We start from the raw sequence: 21,664 nt of genomic DNA, 5'->3' as shown, positions 1-21,664 counted from the left end.
TTACTGCCAACATGAAAGAAATAACCTAACCACATTGAGCTCCACTGAGTGAGCTAAGACTGGGAAGTGTGCAGCTAAGGGCCACTTTTCACAGACTGGTGGAGTGGAGGGTAGAGAATCGGGGATGTGCACTGAATCTACTGTGGAGAAAAAAAAAGGGAAGTTTTCTCCAGTAACTATATATGTCCCATTCAGACTGGCCTGTTGGCTAGCAAACGCATGCAATCAATCACCTGTTTTCAGGTAGCCTAGCTGCAGCTGTGCCACTGCCAATCCATCTTCAAAACAACCTTATGACAATTGCTTAACTGTAGGGATTACGTCTACTCTGGGGTACTTGGGTTCAGTTCCCTGAATCCATCACAAATGTCCTTTGTGACTCAGTCAAGTTACTTATCTGTTTGCCTCAGTTTCCCAGCTGTAAAATGGGGATAATAGCACATCCCTATCTCACAGCAGTATTGGGAGGATTAAGGATTGTGAGCCACTCAGGTACTGTGGTGATGGGGGCCATGTCAGTACTCAAGATAAATGTATGGAGGGGAGTGAGAGGAATCCAATAGAGAGAGATACCTAAAATGCACTTACAGCTTATTTTCTCCTACTGTAATCACCTCTCTTTCAGGGTATTTCTGGTCCCTTTCTGTAACCACAGAAGGACTTGGGTGGAGTGGCACTGGGGTAAAAATTCTGTGGTTCAAAGACTGATTAGGGAACACTGAGTTTGCAAGTCCAGCTCAGGGTTGTATTCTCCGTGTGCACTGCAGAAACAAGCTTCATGAAGTCTCTGTGTCCTTGGTCTGGTGATTCAGAGTTGGCAGTGGGCCCAACACAATGCAGGGACGTTGCTGCTGCTGCTTGGAAAGAGAAACACAGCAGTTGCCTCCACAGTGGCTTTGCTGCTGTTCCAGCATCAAGCCTGACTAACTGGCTGGGTACAGCAGAGGAGAATTTGGAAACTTGACCTTCAGCATCTTTTCTTTGCTATGCTCTACTGACACACGCTGACAAATGCAGTCAATTTTGTGGTAATTTCCTCAGGTGCCAAATAATCCATTTGCATTTATTTTTAAACTAGGACTAAACCATGTGAGTTTTCCTTTTGTTGGTTGTTCCAGACACTTTGGGGTTTTGGACTTTCTATACGTATGCTGTACAGACAACACATTTTTATTCACTGCACATGCCTTACAATAAACACAAACACCACAGTACTCTTAGACAATATTGAGCACTAGGCTCATACTTTCAATTTATTATCAAAATGTTTTTATCAGATGACAAAATCAAAAAGCTAAAATTAACAGGTTTTTAAATATACCCATTACAGTCATCTGAGGTATCCAGTATATATATATATTTGAAATCTCATTTTGCTTCTATATAAGAAGCAATAAGTTCCTTGGCAACCTGCAGAAGGGCATTTCCTATATTTTATAGAAGATTTAAAGCCTTTGGCTTATCCTGAGGATAGATCCAGTCTTGCCAGTGCTTGGATATCTCTATTTATGGGAGCAGTCCCATTAACTTCAAGGGGACTAGTTGATAAATTCCTGTAACAAAGCATTTTCAGGATCAGGCCCAAAAAATAGATCTCAAAAGTCACTGTTCTGTGTATCCCTTTTGAGATCTTTGGACTTCATCCTATAGTATCATACCAGGTTTAACTAAAATTTTCCATTTATGAAATCACTGATAAAATATATAACAGTTACTTCAAGTCATAAGTGTAGCTCAGAATTAAATATAAAACTATGTTTTATACATTACTACAAATCTTTAAAAAGACCAAGTTTGGAGAAACAAGAAAATGCTTAGAAAACTGTGATCACAACATTACTGATTATATGCTCAAAAATGAATAAATTATCTACATTTCTTAATTTGGCTGCAAAGCAATGTTTACTAAAAGAAAATAGTGAATTAAACACTGGAATAATTACTAAGAAATGACATCAGTGTATTCTACCAGGTCTTTGGACTTTTGTTATAGAAATGGTCTCAAGTAAAATGAGAGCAAATATTTGGTAGAGCAGTTATCATGAGAGAAAAAAGTACAAAGTTTGATACATTTGATGTAAACTGTTGTCTCATTGTCATGTTTTGGTGTCCAAAATATTGTATTACTTAATATTTCTTTCTTCCATCTGATCAGCCATATACATTCGCAGAGAAGTAGGTGATTAAGTGTTCCCTTCTGAGAATAAAAAAATCTGTAGAGCAAATGGGAAATGGGAATAAACTAAGAGTGAAGCACTACATATGCAGGTAAGTGATTTACATTTTGCAAGGTTCAGTCAAAAGAAAAGCAGCTAATATACATTATATTTGCTGCCTTGGAGATAGTCTGTAAGTTGAAAAATCGACTATTTTGAAGTATCAGTTTAGCAGATGTGCATTCTTGATTTCTAACAATTACAGTGACTTTTGCAGAACATTTATTCCTTAATTAATTCCCAATTTCTTTGTATCTGAGAAGCTCCTCTTTGGGATACATAGTTCTATCACCAAACCCGGCACTTTTTTACAGGATCCATGAAGTTTGTCTTGCTGCATGAAAAGGCCTCAGAAAACTCTAGGGAGTTCTGCAACGATCCTATCACCCTTTAAAACAAAACAAATACATGTTAGCATAATTAATTCCCTCTAACAACCAACTTACCCCCCCCCCCCGCAAGGTATAGCACTTCTTGCACCTGAAAATATTGGGAAAACATCTATATTCTCAAGCTCTCTCAGGTTATTCCCTCATCTCTAAAATGGTCTCTACAGTTTTATTTTTGCAGTTTGCACATTTCCTATTGCAAGCCTACAAAACCCTATACTCTATCATACTTCCACTGTTAACTGTGACAAAGCGACCCACCATTCACTTCATTAGAAACAGGATTATGACCTTGTATTAGTTTTAACTGAGAATTTTTTCACAGCTCCACTTCTTTTACAAGCCCTATGGAAAAGATTGATATGACCTATAAATAATGAAATACTGTAAAACTTTTCAAATTTATTTAAATTGTCAAACAAATTCAGTTTGACAATCATCATGAACTTTTTTTGTCATTTTTCACAGATTAGAACATTAACAGTAATGGTCACATAAACAGCAGATTTTAAAGTGAATTTTGGAAATTTTGGAATTGCAGCCAAAAGCAATTTTCAGATTTGTAATGGTGAGCATATTCCCCCATAACATCTTGTAAGAATTACACTTCTGTTATCAAGGAACAGGAGTATATCATGGGACTTTTACATTGAAAGAACCTCATCAAACACCAGCACCAAACTGATCATAAATCAAGAATTATCAGCAGCAATGATTCTTTAATTAATGATTACATTTAACAGAATCAAACTTTCCATGAAACTTTGGAGCTGAAAAAGAGCTGATGTGTTGTTCATTGATTTACATTTGTAACAAATGACTTGACCAGGCCTCTAATCAAAAGAGAGATCACTTGGCAAGTTTTCACAGGCAGTCAGAACATCATAAAAAGAAATAAAAAAGGCTTCTATTATATAATCCAACAAAGCTTCAATACTTTCAGAGCTGCAATGGATTTTGAAATCAGATTTTGCCAAAAACAAAGATAAAAATATTTGGGGCATAACATAAACCTGCTTCATCTGTTGGGTTTTGGAGTTAGTGGCAATGTAAGGCAAATCCTGGTTCCTTTACTCATGTCTCTAGTACAGGTGAGGTGAGTTCCATGAACAGGGCTTGGTTTTTATCCACTGTTATATTTTTACATATTAGTGGACTATTAATAGTCAACTGCAAGTTATCTGAAAAATTACTTGTTTTTTCCTCCTCCAAATCCGTGGCTTAAGTTTGTTTATGGTTGTCTATCTAGTATTCAGAGCACCAGTTCCATAATCTAAAACCATGTACTGTAAGCAAGAATACAAATAAATAATGTGCCTACCCAGCATGGACAGAGAAGTAAATATTTTCCAGTAGATATAAATAAAATAAAATAAACCTAAACATTTGAGGCCATACAGTGTTTTGATACTGGATCATCAGTCTACCTGTAGTTTTATACATTGATTATAATACATGCAAAGGTGCTTTTTATTTTGCAGGTCTATTCTGTGCAAATTGTTACTCTCAGTGAAATCAGTAAGTTTTCCTATGTAAGCCTGTGTAAGTTGGGAAAAGTGCAGGACTACTTCACATGTTTGCAGCCATCTCCATAAGAATATAAAAACAGCAGTGATAGCTAATTAAACACAAGTGTATGCAAATATAAATGCACATAGATATTGAGCTAGTTTTATGTTCCAGGAGCTAATGAATCACACAAATTAAAACAAAAAGATGAAGCAAAGTTCTGAAGTACTGTGGCGGAAACATTCTGTCTGAATTCAGTTGATTGAAAGATTTTTAAATATAATTGTCTTGGGAAGAGATACATAGATGACAAAGAAAACCACCCACACCAAAAATGCCTATTTAATAGCAACCATAGGAACAGCCACTGCTTTTATGAAATAGTTGAATATGTGGGATAAGCAATAATTCTCTAGTAAAGAGAAAGGTTGGGAAAGAAAGCCCTTTGGAAATGATGAAGTGTTGAATGACATTAGGAGATAATTTGATCAGTGAACATATAAGCGCTACAGGAAAAAACAACATTTTGTGGCTCTCAGACAGGTATGGTAATATCATCTGCAATGCTCTGTGCTGTTCTGGGACTTAACCAAGTGCATTTATTAGATCAAACACATTGCTTTTATACTACTCATAAGCACTGTGGTAGTGGCATAAGTTAACATTTAAGGACTCTAATTAGCCCACAAAATTTTCAGCTTCTGGATACACAAACCTCAAAGGTATATGCCTTTACTGGCACCAAATCAATTTGTTCCTGGGTAAGCTGACCTATACTAGGTTGAAAAACAAGCAAATCCCACAGTAATTTGAGATACAAAAATGTGTAGGACTGTCACTAGCTGAAGGAATCTCATTGTTCCTCTCTTTCTTCACTCTTGGAGGGACCAGGATAGCATTAGAGCAGTATAAACTGTGCAACTGCATAGAGCTCCCAAGGTGGTCATCATGAGCCCCCATGCATTGTGGTTAGGTTCTAGTGTGGATGTGCAAGGAAGAGTACGAGATGGAAACTGAGCCTTTTTAGAGCTGTGAGACTTCATAGGGAGCAAACAGTGTCAGAATTACTCCAATTTTACTTGCCATGTACAGTGTCAGGTACAATGTAGCCCCAGACTTGCCACAGTACAATATGTATAGTCCTAAGGCTAATGTCAGTGAAGGGAGATAGCCAGACTCAATCCAGTCTGATGTGAGGATGTTCTTAAGTTCTGCCTGGAGCTGCCCGCTTCCACTTGGGTGCAATTCCCTCATATCCTTAGGCAAAGAGTCTCAAAATAGAGAGAGGCCTATCATCCTCCTGTCCCATGCTCTCCGTTGGTGAGGAGATCATTTATTTTCTTCATCTCTACCAGGCAGAGCTTTCTCCTTTCTGCTGCTTTTGGGTAGGGCATGGTGAGTGAAATTCTGGCTGAGAGGCAGTTCATATGGATTTTGCCTCTGACTTCAATGAAGTCAGGATTTTACCCATGGCATTTGGGTCACACCGCCTGTTTGTCATTTCTCTCTCTCTAGTGTAATCTATTTGGAAATAACCTTAGGCAAGCTAGCTCTTGCTAACAGGTAAATGTTATCATGTGAGGCGAGGTAGCCTTGATGAAAGACCTCTGTACTAGAAACATGCAGCTGGGGCTTTAAATTCTACATTACTGATGGCTGAAGAGTCCTATCATATCTCTGGACCTATTTTTCCACACCCATTAAAGATAGATAACACATACCTTCTTGACAAGAGTTCTTTGAGAGTTACAGTGAAGCTTATTACAGCTAAGAATTACGTTGACTGTTTTCATAAGTACTGACCTGAATTTGCCTGGGCTATGTACATCAGTTTTAATGGAGTTAACAGCATATTCTGGCCTGTATGTTCCACACCAGACCTAGAAACATAAGAAAAAGAAAACAATGTTTTTGTGAACAAGTTTTTTGCAGGAGTAGTGCTACTTTAGGTAAGCTATGAAACATTTAATGCTATGGGAATAAACTTCAGATTGGGTTGGAATGCAATAATGTGAATTCTATTAAGAAAAGTATACTGTAGTGCACTTTCAAAGGCACTTGGGCACAGGAAATTGTGCCTACTAGACTTATTCCTAGCTAAATTCATAAATTTAGCTAGGATTAATGTTATCTGGCAGGATACTCCCTTTTCTACTCTGCCATGAATACTGTTCAGCTAAAGCAATTCTGTTAGCTCTGATTAAAATATGAAAAGTCTGCCTACTGTTTCCAACTTACTGTAAAAATGATTTTCATAACCTTCAATCAAGAAGTGTAAAATACCTGTGCAAAGTTCAGGAAGAACAACTGCTTATGGTTCATGTCAAGCCCAGGAAGCAGTTTTTCATTTCCATTCTTTTTAACATAGTTTTCGTAAGCCTGCAAAATTAATAGAACAGAAATGTTAATTCCATTTTGATAAAATGTGGAAAACTAAGACAAGAAACAACATGGGCTACTTCACATTTTCAGCTGGGAGTGCCTTAGGCACCCTGTCAAACTGCAGACCACAGGGGCAGAGAAAAGAGCAAAGGAAAAAGATCAACAATGGTCTGAGTGACACCATTTAGTTCTCCTCTCAGATCAGATTTACACTGGTACAGCTCCACTGAGTCCAGCAAAGCTACTCTTTGTTTATCTGGAGATCAGTAAGAGGAGAAACAGGCCCAAAGACTTCAATTTTCCAAATGGAAGACAGGGATAAGACAGTCGTTATCTTAGTAAGAAAGGTGTCCTTGCCAGCCAGCTCAGAAAGTTGTGTGGTATGTATCTTTTTAAAGGAATGATAAGGAACATATAGGTGAATGACTGGTGCTTTGTATAAGTAAAACTGTAGAGCTGCTGCCACGCCACTCAGCTTTACAAATCCCATTTTGCTGCTATATCCTATCTCTGCAGTTTCTTTCCCAACACAACTGATTACTTAGAGCGGTGCCTTTCAACCTTTATAGATTTGGGGCACAGCTCCATAACTATTTTTCAATTTGGCAGAACCCCAGTTAAGAACCACAGTTGTGCTGCATCAGCTTACCTCTGTGGCTCTCAACCAGGGTGCTGCCACCACAGGTGGAACTGCCCTATATACCTTGTACACAGTCAGATCAGCCTACTGTAGGCAGGAGCACATGCTCTTGCTGCAGCAATTCCTGGTCCTGCTGCAACAGAGGCACATGGGACTGTTCCAGCTATCATATGTGCCTTTGTTTCTGGGAGGACCATGGAGAGTTGAAACTGCGAAGGGCTGCAGCAAGACTGCGCACTGCAGACTGCTCTACGTTTACAAGATTACCTTAATGAAGGCAGGAGTGTGCACTACTACTGCAGCCCTACTGAGTCAGGCTGTGCTCTAGGTGCACAGGGCAGTTCCACCTGCCCATGCCCATGTTGCAGAACCCTGGTTGAGAACCATAGAGCCATGCTCAAAACTATGGGAGGGTCTTTTTGGGGTGGATATGCCTAAGAGTTTCCCTCCTATCATGGGGTGAGGTTGCTGGGGACAGTGTCAAGGATTACTATTTTATGGTTGGTGGTGGACCATCTCCCCTTACACAGGGGATCTGTCTCTCAGGCTCTATCAGGGCCACAGTGATAGGATCTGACATACCAGAGCCATTCTAGATACTACATGAAGAAGTTAATGGTTATACACTAAGAACCTTGTCTTGTCTTCTGTAAGTACAGCCCACAAGATGATACTATAAGAATAATGTTTATTTTTTCCACTTATTCTTTCTCTTGGACAATCCTGTCTGTCTTGCCTCTTTCCATAATGGACTCCAATATGACTAGTGACGGCTTTGTCAGATGGATGTGTGAGCCGGGGCCCCTGAATATGTTCCATGTCTCAGCTCAAGAGATCACAAATTATCCAAGACCATTAGTGTAAGAACAAAGGATTTAGTTTCCTGTTTACCTGGCTTCTCCTACCTTGATTCTTTCCATGCTATTACATTTAAACATGTAGGACAACATAGTTCAGTGACAGTGAAAATGATCATCTATGGTTTTTACAAAAGCTGACAAATATGCTGTTCTGTTCCCAGATTGTTTTCTCCATGAATGTTAGATATTTAAATTTATTTACTTTGTTTTTTATCTGTTATTGCCACAGAAATTGTGGTGGGTGTTTTAGTTACAAAATCTCTCAGGTCAGAATCTGGTCTGACATACATGGCATTAATGTAGACTTATTCCACAGTCATATGGTAGGGGAGCAGAATACAAGTGTTCATACAATTTGCTAATCTAAAGATGATTTTGCAGTAAAAACGGTAAGATTTCTGTCTAAAAAAAGGAAAACTCCCTTAGGATTGTTTTTGTGAAAAATATGTTGTCTCTTCTTCCCACTTCCCCTCCCCTGGTGGCCATTAAGCTTATTTGTTTATTGGCATGAATGGCTAGCTCTTGCCCTGACTGACTTGTATTGGGTAGGATTTTTTTTTTTGTATATTTATGCTGCCATGGTTATACACTAAGAACCTAGAAGCTGGGACTTGGAGTGATGCAGTGCAGCATAAGCACCTCTTTCAGGCTCCCACCTTGTTATTCAGAATTTAAGTTTTCAGTTATTAAAAAAAAGAAGAAAACTTTTGAGTGATATGTGTGTGTGCAGACCTTGAAGCAGTAACTTTGAAAGGTATGATTTGGCCCAGTGGGTACTCAGATGCAGAATGTTAATATTTTACATGTCTACATTGTTAAATATTTTAATACAGCTCAAAACAAATGGAAATGAGAAGGGAAATCACACTGGAAAATCCATAACTTCTCATAAAGTTTCTACCTTCTTTTAGCACTATCAGTGACTGATAACAGAGACCAAACAACTACGCACTAGAATGAATGCACAACGGAAATCTGTCAAAGACAGGAATACCCAGTTACTGATGGGGGCACATATCTCACAAGAAAACCACTCTCTCTCCTATCTCTCAGTCCTGATCCTAAAAGGGAACCTACAAAGCACTTCTCAGAGACAAGCCTATGAACTTCACCCTACTGGATACAAAAAATCATGGACTAAATACAGACATTGGCTTTATGACACATTATAACCTGCCTGACTCCCCGGGTACCTCTCTACTATTTACCTGCTACATTCATTCCCCTCCTCCTCCCACCCCAGCCTGTCTCACACCTACTGACTTCTCAGTTTACATCTTCACTGACTGCCTATCTTGCATGTAGACAGACCAGCCTCTGGCTTCTTTACTATTCATTCCGTCTGGGGAGAGCACACACCGGCTGCAGAAACTTCTTCAGCCTGATGAAGGGTTTTTAAATCTGAAAGCTTGTTAGAGTTTTTTTCCCCCAACTATTTTAGTTGGTATAATAAAAGATATCAGATTTACCCAAAGAGCCTTGTCTGTTCTGTAAACTGTGGTTCTTACCTGCTTTTTGTTCCCCCTCAAAAGCTGAAAATGAATCTTTTTTAACTGTAACAATCTCAACTGAGAAGACTAAGAGAAAATGGCTGTTTCTCACCTTATATGCTTGTCTAACACCACCATTATCAGCAATATTTTCTCCCAGAGTATTGATTCCACTCAGCTACAAAAAAAAAAAACAAATGCAAAAGTTATGGTTTTCTCGCACAAAGTATTTCTTCCTCAGATTCACAATATTAGCTTTTTCTCAATTTTTCCTGATTATTCAGTCACTGGAGTCTGGAGGTCACACATCCCTAAGTAGTGATAAGTCACTGGCAAAAGCCCCCTGAACTTGAATGTTTAATAAAAGATTGTGTAACCTTACCTAAATTTTCTCTGCCTCCCTTATTTCAGAACCCAAACAAATCCTCCTCTATCCCTAACCGCCCCTCTCCATGCTTCTGGCTTTTCTCTTTCTTCCTATTCTTCTTCTTTGTGTCCGTGGCTCCCAGATTCTTATGAGTCTCTAACCAATCCCCGTACTTCTATCACAATGCCAGTTGCAGGTCTGCCAGTTGTAACCATGGATAAAGCACTTCGGTTTCTGTAGCCAATGGCACTCAAAGGAATTATATTATAGGCATCGTATTCAGCTGTCTTGACTCTCCAGCCCCAATAAGCTGGTATACATTTACAACCAGGTTAGAGGTAGCCTTTGGTGTGAGTCTGGACTGAGGCTCACATTCACAACTTTGGAGACCTCAAATGTCCTAAGCACTGTACCCCACCTATGTTAATAAATAATGCTCAAATCCAATTTTGAGGCCACATACTCAGATGGTGTAAATTAGCGTAGTAAGAGAGAAAACAATAGAGCTATGCCAATGAAGACTGTATCCTTTTATTTTTACTGAATAGTTTCTGCCAGTCCTCATCCCAAGAATGCACATCATCTGAAGCTGTAGATTCAGTTCCTTTGGTAGATAAATATCACAAGAGTAACAACTATTTTGCAATACAATTTCCCAAATTGATTTTAAACGCATTTTGGTGCCCTTGTCAGGGACTTTGTCCCTTCTGTATTCTGTGTGGCAACAAACACATTGTCAGTTTTCAACAGACCATAACAGCCAAGGATATAACCCCCTGGGAGCAACTCCATTCATCACATGCAGCAGGAGGTTTAAACCCACTGAAATTCTGCCTTTTGTACAAATAGCTTATAGCACAGCTGAACACTGCATGCAGTTTTCTAAAGTCCAAAATAAATATGACAGTTGTTTTAAGGAGTTCAGTGGAATTGGGTGCTATTATAGTAAACTCCTTTCACTTAGTTATTTTGCAACAGTGATTCAGGGGATGATACTCACTTGCTGTGTGACCTGCTTTGTGAAAGAAACAGGAACTCAAACTAAACAGTGCAGTGTAAGTTTTTATATGCTGCCCATGGAGAACATACAAAAAAAACCTTGAAGCCTCAGGTAAAAGAGCATTGTGACTTGTACTGTGAAGTATGTGAAATACAAGCTTGGAACTGCAAAGACAGTTAAAGTCACCTTTAGCTCTTGTGCTATGTCCCCATAATCTCTACGGCTTTTACACCCTTCATTTCTTTGCTCCAATTGGCTGTTAAATGCTTTATTTCCCACTGCAGTTTAGTTTAATTTTGGGGCCAGCAAAAACACACAAAATGGTTCTAGCAAGCAGATTCATAGAGCTGTTCAACCTGAGTTTGGAAGAGTTCACAACTCTGCCCAGAACCTAAGAAATTCTGATTAAAGGATTAAATGAGACTAGCAGTAAAAGGGAAAGGGTTCCAATATAGGTCTTAATTTGTAGGAGTGATAGAAATACCCAGACCTAACTGCGTACCATTCTCTTTTAAACGAAAGTTTTGCAGGTTGGGTTCGATATAAGCTGAGCTAATATTCCATAAAACAAAAGTAATACAGGTAATCACCTGTTTTTGTGAGTTAATATTATACTGAATTTACACAAACAGGACAAAGACCTGATCCTGCAAAGTATGTACTTATGAAGCTAGCTTTTTTCAGGACACAGATGCCGTGATGAGGGGCATATATATTACCATGGGTACAGCCCCACATGGCTGATCATGTCCTTGCTATCTGATGACCTGCTCCTCTCTGTACTGTTGCCAGTTCTCTCCAGACCCTTTGGAAGCCACTCTCTCTGGTCTGGGGTGTGTGCTGGCAAATAGAAAGATACCATAAGCCAGGGAAAGAAGATAGGATGATTTAAGACTGGAATGTTCATCATCCTCATTTACAGCTCCATGGAAAAGAAACTAAAATCTAGAAGCTGATCTTTCCTGTTCCAGCAGAGAATTGAAAAGAGCTCTTCAAGGGCCAAAGACACTGCAGATGCATAGAACTGGGGGAGGTCACACCATGATCTTTCATAAAAGAAGTGAATCCTGCCTCCTGCCAGGACAGATAATTTGGAGACTTTTTATAAGAGTTTCCTTTCACCAGTTTTTCTTCGGGAGGGAATGATGTTGGCCTGAAATTACAATCACACTGTTTATGTGTATTAGTTTGCAAGATCAGGCCCTGCATGTTAATTATTTTAAATGACAAGGGTTACATCCGTGGTTTTGAAACTGGGGTATGCATACCTTTTGGAGTATATCTTGCTTTACCAAAGGGTATGTGCCTACATTTTAATAATGATGGTGGAGCTTCTGATTGGTCAAGGTGTAGTGAGTAATGATGCTGTTGTGTATTGATGTCAGTGAACATACAGAGCCACATTGAGTGTAGGAGGTATGAGCAGTAATATTTTTGCAAGTAAAGGAGTACACAGCCAAAAAGTCTGAAAACCATTGGGTTAGGCAGAAACTATGAATCACTTACATGTTGTCCACCTGCTAGATCCCATGAAAAGTTTCCATACTGGTACACCATACACTGAGACTGTTGCTTAAAATTCTGTGCTGATTCTTGAGTCCACCAGTCTATGAGGTCCCCATTTGCATTAAAATTTCTACCTGAAATTATGCATGCAAGAAAGAAATAGTTGTAGTAAAGAAGGATAACTTACATTCTCAGTTAGAAGAAAACATACTGAAGTGCAAACACTCATGTGATTGAATATTCCTATAATGAAGCAATCACATAAATACTGCCCTTTTCTTTTGTCAAAAAGTCTGTATTCTAGTCAGGAAAGAATGATCATTGTTAACTATAACCTAAGGCATTCTCTGTACTACCATGTGTCTCTGGGTGGCCCATGGGAAGAGTAAGGGACCTGCAACTATATCTAAAGTCCTTGTAGTGGGAGAACATTTGTGCTGCAAAACTGTTAGAACCCTGAGGCTACGGTACCATCTGTGGTGTACTTTGATTATTGCTCCTGGGAATCATTGCAGAGAATGCCAATGCCAAGCTTGACCAAACAGGATTTGGACTTGCAAATGGAAACTGCATCTTCATTTTATCTGCTCTTTGGAATGATTAAGCTAAACAGTATATGCAAAAAGTAATGGGATGTCTATAAAAAAGACGTAGGCATTAGAAGCTCTTACCGTTGTCATCAAAACCATGGGTGATTTCATGACCAATGACCATACCAATGCCACCATAATTCAAGGATTTGGGCTGGGATGCACTGAAGAAAGGTGGCTGCAAAATGCCAGCAGGGAAGACTGCAAAGCAAGATAATATTCCATGTACACAATGTTAACACGTAAGACATTTATGTGGGATCACTTTCAAGAACTGAACTTTTATTATAGAATCATTTATATGCACTTCTGGGAGAAAGTCAAACTTTTTTCTCTAGCCTCAAATACAGCAGCCCTGGTAAATAAATGTGTATATGGAAATGACTGAGGGGAAATGAAGCTAAAAGAACAAAATAAAAAAATGGAGCAGAAGGGTTGGGGGCAAAAGGGAACATCCCTTCAAACTTTTGTTCACAGGATCCTAATTGGACTTTACCAGGGATCTCTGCTATTATTTTGCAGCACACAAAAACAATTATATTTAACCATTTAATTGCATTTAGCACCTTCAGACCTCAACACATCTGGTGAGATAGGGTACTCTAACAGGAGAATAATTGAGCTGTATGACAAGTCAAATCAAGAGTCATTGTCAGTGATAAGAAGATACTTTCCCACTGAAAATATAAGTAATACTCATTAGTGATTAGGTCATATTTGGCAATGTAGGACTTGGGCTACAGATTTCCTTTCACCCAGTTCTGTGCTTGGTCCTCTAGTTCATTAACAAGAGAATGGGCACAAAAACTCACATTGCAACTGTGACATTTTCCTCTGAGAATGAAGAATTATATATAGTCAACTTTCCCCCACAAATTCTGCTCAATTTTGTATTTCATATAGGTCTTGTCTTGTATTATGCACATTTTAATGATATCCCAGAATAAGAGTATTAATTCCTGTCATGAATTCATGTCTCTAGTGAGCATGAGCCATCATTTTCTCATATCACTGCACCTTTAATGTAAAGAGAATGTCCAAATGCTAATTATTGTCCATGCTAATTAATTTCAGGAGCTATTGAGAGTAATGACAAAAATCTACTATCACTATAGATACTTTCCACATCAGATGAATATACCCCTATGGGGAGGAGGCCACTGCTATTGCTCAGATCTATACATAGATGGCTTGAGAACTGTATTAGTAATTTTTTTTTTTTTACTTATCCAAATCCAGGACTACAACTGAGATCTCCTGAGTTGCAGGCTGCCCTGTGTATAAACCACAAGACTATCCTGCCTTTCTAAAACAGCATTTTTATATTGGGACTAGGCAGGAGAAATTGAGCACAAAGCTCTCTGCAGGTTTAGCTGGTGAGTTCATGCTCCCTGCCAGATTCCTGCTCAGCTCAGGATACTGCTGCCCTCAGGGCCTTCACAGTTCAGTTTATTTAACATTCTGCCACCACGTCTACTCACATACTAAACTGTATTCATTGATTTGTTTTTTTAATCTTCCCCTTCCTAAGAGAGTAATTGATACCATGACTGCTATCACATAACAAAAGTCCATACTTAAGTACTCTACTTCCTAGTACAGGAATGAGGTCTGATTAGAGTATATGCAGCTGTTTATGGGCATAAAGAAGATGTGTATATGCTTCAGTGATGTGCTGTCCAGAGATGCCTGCCTAGGCTAGCTTGGATACTAAAAGCAGTATGACTGTTTAAGCTTCCCCCTTTGTTCAGTTAAATTAGCTCTGCTACTCTAATAAGCCTGAGCAGAGGGCCATGCTATTGCAGCTATATTACTTCTATATCCTGAATTTGCTCATTCAGAGCTAGTTCGGATACTCCTGCATGATGGAGCATTTTGCCAGGTAGATGTCTCCTAAGAGCTGGACTCTGCTGAGCTGTGTGCATGCAAGATGGGAGAAGGTAGCAGGTATTGCTTCACATGCTATGCAGCCCTGCAGAAGGGCAGACCACAGCTATAGTTCCTGTATTCGGAGACTCACAGGAATGGCTTTGTCCAGACATTTGTATGATGCAAGATATTCCCTAAAAGGAATGGTCGTGGGTTTACCCGCTTCTGCCAGAAGAGAAGTCTGGGCATGTAAGAGGTTCTATGGAGCCTCACCTGAAGACTTGTAGTCTGGCCCAGGATTCCCCCTGGAAATGTGGCAAATTAGGGCGAATTCTCTTGGAGGCAGAGTGCCTCCTATGGTCCTGATGTGGTAGTGCAGATCAACAAGGAGCAATGATCTCAAGTTGTAGCAAGGAACGTTTAGGTTAGATACTACCAAAAACTCTCACAAGGATGGTATTAAAGCACTGAAACTGGCTACCAAGAGAAGTTGTTGAATCTGTATCCTTGGAGGATTTTAAGACTGGGATAGACAAAGCCTTTTTTTGGATAATCTAGGTATAGATAGTCATGATTTGAGCAGGGGGTCGGGTTGACCTCCTGAGGTCCCTTCCAACCTTAATTTTCTATGGTTCTGTGATTCTAACATACTGTGGTGCAGAGCTGTATGGAAGTGTTAGTTGTTACTAATCTACTTCAAACCTCAACTTTAAAGATCATGCTGCTTTAATTATCCTGTGACATGCCATTGCTGAAGGATGAGGTAAGAATTTATGGCTCATATTAACCTCCAGTCATCAGCTTCAACCTTCCAAATTATGATTCCTGTTCTACTCATTACTTAGCAAAGCTATTTTAAACAAAGCTTTGTGAGCAGATTTTTATGCTGAATGTTGAAATGCACTTTCAAAAGGTTTGTTTGGCCTCATCACCCTTACAAAGCAGAGACCTTATCCTGCACTCCTTACTCAGGCACAATTGTACTGGTCAGTGAAGTCAATCAGCTTCTGTCTGAATTAGGCACACCCTATCATTACATCGTATTGCTCAGTGGTTACAATAATGTTTTGAGGAGCTCTCATATTCATTGCTACGTAATCATGATGTGGTAGTTTTGCATTCCTGATGTTTGGGTGATCATTTACCTTGGTGTTAATCTGTGTATATTTAAACTTCATCCCTGCATATTTTATTTACTAATGAATCTAAGTGGAACTCATTCAGAACAATGCAAAACTGCAAATCCCATATGATTTTGATGCCAGAAATGGGCTTAGATTCACTGGGCAAGTTTGAAAGCTTCAGTGAGCATCAAACAAGTTTTGAGTGTGGGGTGAAATGTAAAAACAGCCAAGTTCTGTGTGCTTTTGAGCTCTCATGCAAACTGGTCAAATGAAGATGGCCCTTCACTCAGCTGTAGGGCAGTAGGAGCCTTCCTTCACTTCCCATCATGCTTGCCTCCTCTGTACCAGAGCTAACAACATTAAAACTATTGCCCTCTAGTGCTTATGACTGCAATTCTCATTAAAAGATGGGGAATAGTGTGGAAGCTGGGATTACATTTACAGGGTTATAGTCAAAGTATTATCTGTTTTAATCAAAACTCAAGCTCTGGAAGAGCAAGGGGCTGCTTAAAGACTATCTAAAAAGGTCTAACTTCTTACTGGGAAGAACAAATTTCTTTTTAAATAATCTAATCAATTTAGAAACATGCTTGGAAAAAATGACAATTCCAGTTCTCTTTCATTCTAAGTCTGATCCTGTACTTTCAAAATCAATGGAAAAAGAAACAGGGCATATATGATCAAGGACACTAAATTAAGTTTTATTTTACTTTGGATACAAGATACCTGGTAGACCACTTCTCACCCTGATTGAATATTTAATTTGGAAAACAGAAGTAGGATTATAAAAGAAGATGTAAGGGTTTTTTTTTCCAATGGTCAGTTATCCCTGGAAATGAAAGCCATAGTATGTCACTAACACATTTTCCATAAAAAGTTTTATCCATAAACAACTTATTTCTTTGTTGTTCATGGACTGCAGGATTAGTTCCATTTCTTTTCCAAACATGGTATAGATTTGTTTTCAGGTAATATTAAGAATTATACATGGACTATGGTATGTCCAGGAGAGAGCGGGAAAAACAGAGTCTGTCTGGGACTGTTCTTTCTATTTTGGAATTCCATAAGAAGCAAGCGATTGAATGGTGTCACTGAATGGAAAGGTAGAAATCAGGCTTGAATCAAAATACGTATGGAGGTCCAGATTCTCTGCTGTACTCAGATAGACACAGCAGTATGGAAGAGGGTTTCTTAGGTAAGCAGCTATGATTCCCTAATTCTTTGTTCAAGTCCAGTCACAGCGCCATCAGGACCAAAGGTAGAGCAGGATGGAACTGTTTTAACTTGTGTCAGTTAGCTCTAGTTGGAGGGCTACTTCCAGGCCTTTTCCTGACTGGTTACTCCTGACATGTCTCCATGCAACAGAGGCACACGTTTGGAAAAAAGACATATGTTTAATCTCTGCTTCTACTGGAACTCCTCAGCCAGAGAGAATTCCCAGCAGAAGCTTTGCAAATAGTTTCTTATATAATACAAAAGGAAGCAGAATATTCTGTCCCAAGCTCCTCCATTTAAGAAGTAAAAAAATTCATAGCACCTTGGAGCATGGCTTCTGGCCGGGTTCTGGTGAGTTATACCTCTGTCATGAATGCCTGAGTGACTGAGAGAAAATCCCTTTAGTCCTCTGTGCTTCCATTTCTCCAGTTATAAAACAAGTATAAAAATATATCTTTGAGAGGTGGAGTTAGAGACATAACTGGATAAAGAATCTGTTGGCTGTCTGTGTACTGTGAATGGAACCCATAGTACATCACCTACTGAATCTACCTTGTAGGGATATTGCAGGCCTAAAGCAATATCTTTGAAGTGCTTTATGATCCTAGGATGAAAGAGCCTGCATTGGTATTAATTATGCTGTTGTTATAAGGAGGAGGGAAACCTCACACATTTTCTGAATTACTATCATATTTTAATCTTCAGATCTAACATTTCCAAATTTCTTAAAAATATGATTCCTCACTTATTCCCAAATTATTTGTAACCATGGATAGTCCTGCATAGGCTGAGCCTATACCCTAAAGCAAGGGTACTTGAGATGGCCCTAGGGGGTACAGGTGGGTGGGTGAGGATGGAGCGCTGCCGCTGCCACACAACATCCCACGCTGTGGCACAGGTGCCACCTGCCCAGCAGGACGCGGGGGGGAGGGGCAGGGGAAGGTTGCACATATATGTGGATGCGCCACCCCCCCATACTCAGCATCTGGCCACATGTCATCCCTGTCCCCGCCCCCCACAGCGTCCGAGGGTACACTGCTCTGCGTCCAGCCGCTGGGGGTACAATGATCTAAAAAGTTTGAAAACCCCTGCCCTAAAGCATTGCTGAAGTTATTTGCTTTTTTCCTCTTTCCCACTGGTATTTTTTTCTTAGTCTTATCTGCCTGACTGACCTTTTATTTTTTCCAATACAAGGGAAACTAGTATTAATAGAAATGAAACATTGGAGAGAACATGAGCTTCAAGTCACTTGACAGATGACGTGTTTCACTGGAATGGGTTCAAAGGTCTCACATTCAACAAGACATTACAGAGCCACACTTAAGAAAATGCATTGGGTAGTAAAGTTTGAGATGAACAGTGTTGAATTGTTCCAACCACACTGAAAGTACTGAATCCCCAGCCTTGGGACAGGCCATCTGAAGGGCCCATATTGAAACCAGGACCCCCAGATATGAATCTCTTCCAGAGCTGGGGACCTTGAAAGCCAGTGGAAGAAGGGAAACTGTAAAATGAGGATAGGTTAACTCAGAAAAGTAAAATGAAGTATGTTGCAGCATTAATTGGGAGCCATATTTTATTACCCCAACAAAAGGGTCCCTCCCACAGCTGTACCCTAAGTCTGCTTCTCTTAAGCAAAGGGTCCCTTGTTCTACCATACTGGGGCCTTCTGCAGTCTTCAGGCTACTGGACGTGCTTCGGCTTTCAGTTTAAAAAATATAACCATGTCATAAAGGAATTTAATAAACCTTACCTATCTGATTTCTGCTTGCAGAATAAAAGGCATTGACTACAGCAGCTCCACTTATCCACCTAAAGAATATACAGAAGAAATCTAGTTAGCAAAAGTTTTTCACAACAAGATTAACTGAACACCGGAACAGAATTAGAGAGAGAACCTCCTCTTCACTATGCATAACCAGTTAGAGATGATAGATTTCCTTTTTCTGACACTAACATTTCACAGGCAAAATTTCCAACTTGCAAAAAGCCTTCATAAATTCAGACTGTATACTATAAAATAATGACAGATAGCAGAGTAGATTATAATGTTTTCTCAATGTTTGGGATTCATAAAACTTTTATTTATTGCATGACATCAATATTTTCAGAATCTGCTATTAAAAATAACTGCATGAAGCTGGAGATAGAACTTGATTTTATGGTCATTACCTGAACAAACCTAATCAAACCAACAAGAATTTTCTTAAGTCAGTCAACAGCATTGAGTTCCATTTACTATTCTTCAAATGTACCAGTTATTATAAATCCTGAGAACTCGCTCATCATCAGGAGTGAAAGTTGTTCCACATATTTTATTTATAAGCATCTCAGCATCAGTAATTCCCATCATATCACAAATATTAATGAAGTATAAGTGGAATGGAGGAAATTATTATGACCTCCTTTTTCCAGAAATGGAGACGCAGACACAAGGATACATCAGCTGTCTGCAGCAGAGCCAAGAATTCTTGAATTCTGCAAGCCAATATCTTCTCCCCTGCCAGAGGTTAGGGTGTTCAGCACATTTATAGGGCCATGTCCTTGCACAGGAAATACCTGAAACATCTTTGCCTTCCTTATAGGTGTACATTTCCTGCTGCCTTTCACTGGTAGTCAGTTTAGGAAGCTTTCCTAGTTTGACCCCTTCAGTAAGGATTTTTCTACATTATGACTAGTGAATGCAGTCAAAAAAGACTGGAAAAGCTTTGTAAGAGTGGTACAATGAACAGTCCTGAAAAATGAAGAGGCTTAGATTAAATGATCCAAATAGTAATTTCTGGCCTTTTGCTTTATGAACAAAATTCACTTCTACAAGCCTGTTTAACCAAGCACAGGAGTAACAGGGATTTGGGAAATGCAGCCAAATGCTTTTCTAAATAAGTGCCTGAGCCAGTTTTCAAAAGGTGCAAAAAAAGTTGCAGTATTGAGACCTAAGGATGAAATTCACACTTGCAAAGGGTGGAAAAAATCTTACACACCAATTAAGTCCTACAAAACCTCAAGATAGTATTTAAGGAGGCATCAAGCAGTACTGTCCACACAGGGTTTATTTCACTGTCAAAGATTTATTTAGAGAAGTACCTTGGAAGATACCTTTATTCTAATACTTTCAGATGACGATAAAGCAGCCATGGTGGACATTTTGGCAGGCGATGCCTAAGAATTCACTGCAGTCAGATTAGCAGAAAGAGTGTGTCTACCATTATTTTGGGATTTATGCTACATGAGGTCGACGTCATAAAGATGCCTGAAAACTTTGTGTTTTGAATCACTGGGAAAATTTAATATACAGAACCATGACAGAAGCAAAATATATTCAGGGTGCATTTACGTGAGACATTTACTGTGCAGTAGACTAGCTGAACAGTAAATGTCGCACATCTGTCCATGCCTCATCATGCTACTTATGGAGTATAATCTTACAGACAAGGAGCTTAAGAAACCACAGTCTGGTTTGACATGAGAAAACATCAGCCACTAAGTCACAATCTTTGAATCAACTCAACAAAAGGTATGTTCTTTCCATCCTGGTATACATCAGCCTTGAACATTTTCTCAAGAGCTGGAAACAGAAAAAGCTTTATAATTTCATTTTTTCAAGCTTTCAATTTCAGGATATCCTAGTGAAAGAAGAGCTGCACTCAGTTCAGAGAATCAAAGTGGGGAATGAGGCACTGTACTGTAAGAGCAGAGTTTCAATAACACTGCATAAGGCCAGTGGGTAACAAAGCAGTGTAAAAAAGGATTGCCTAGGGAGATGTGCAGAAGGTTAGCAGCTAGGTTAATGCATTCATATTTGCAACTGGACAGAAGAAAAAGCTTGATCAATTGTTTCAGGGCTGCAACAGTAAGATGCTATGTCATTAAATTAAGTGACCTAAACAAATGTCAGAGGAACGTTTTAGGCTTAAAGCAGGCTAGTTAGGGCTATTCTTCTACACACTAGTTTAGCATCCTTATACTAAAATGCTTCTCTAACTTGACATATGTAATCAATTTTATCAACGTCTTATTTTACACAATCTATGTGATAGACAGATCTTGCAGATCTCCCTCTGGCTACATCGTTCCTCTCACTGGATTTGTATTTCAAGGATAAACGCGTCTGAAGTGAATTAAATTTCTTCAGTCTCTCTAGTCAGCAATTCATTGTTATTCTCACCTCTACACTTTACAAGATTAAGCCCCCAAAGAACCCAATAATATACATTCTCAATTGTTCTTGTTTTTTCATTGTATACTATGTAAATAAGTAATAATCCTTCCTATCCTGATGAACACTCATGCACCTTTTCCTTCTTGAATTCTTATCAACCTTAAAAAAACAATCATGAAAACACATTGGAGGAACACCTGTCTCCAAGAATTTCTGCCCTGACTTAGACTTCAATCCCGCATGTGGTTGAATGTGAAAAGTCAGAATGATATTATTCTGCTTCCAGTGTTTAATCAACCGGTGTGTAAAACATCCTACTCACGTAAAACCTGCCAACACATCCCCAAC

At 39.2% G+C, this 21,664-nt stretch overlaps 1 protein-coding gene across 5 annotated transcripts in view; it reads right to left on the bottom strand.

Annotated features, from left to right (window-relative positions):
* Positions 1–1,217: 1,217 nt before the first annotated feature.
* The window catches only part of MME (membrane metalloendopeptidase), a 74,477-nt gene continuing 54,030 nt past the window's right edge, over positions 1,218–21,664 (bottom strand). For all 5 annotated transcript variants that reach the window (XM_090053013.1, XM_090053010.1, XM_090053015.1 and 2 more), the window contains exons 17-23: positions 18,911–18,969; positions 13,031–13,150; positions 12,360–12,493; positions 9,599–9,664; positions 6,398–6,493; positions 5,918–5,994; positions 1,218–2,604 (exon numbers count right to left, since the gene is read on the bottom strand). In XM_090053013.1, coding sequence (XP_089909139.1) covers positions 2,505–2,604; positions 5,918–5,994; positions 6,398–6,493; positions 9,599–9,664; positions 12,360–12,493; positions 13,031–13,150; positions 18,911–18,969 — 652 coding nt within the window. In that variant the 3' untranslated portion in view covers positions 1,218–2,504. The remainder of the gene's footprint in view (positions 2,605–5,917; positions 5,995–6,397; positions 6,494–9,598; positions 9,665–12,359; positions 12,494–13,030; positions 13,151–18,910; positions 18,970–21,664) is intronic.

Source organism: Crocodylus siamensis, chromosome 6, assembly GCF_052110815.1.
Source record: "Crocodylus siamensis isolate JL-2025a chromosome 6, ASM5211081v1, whole genome shotgun sequence".
NCBI classification, from domain to species: Eukaryota; Metazoa; Chordata; order Crocodylia; family Crocodylidae; genus Crocodylus; species Crocodylus siamensis.
The sequence above is the reverse complement of the archived record's forward strand: the minus strand, read 5'-3'. Positions and strand labels throughout refer to the sequence as shown.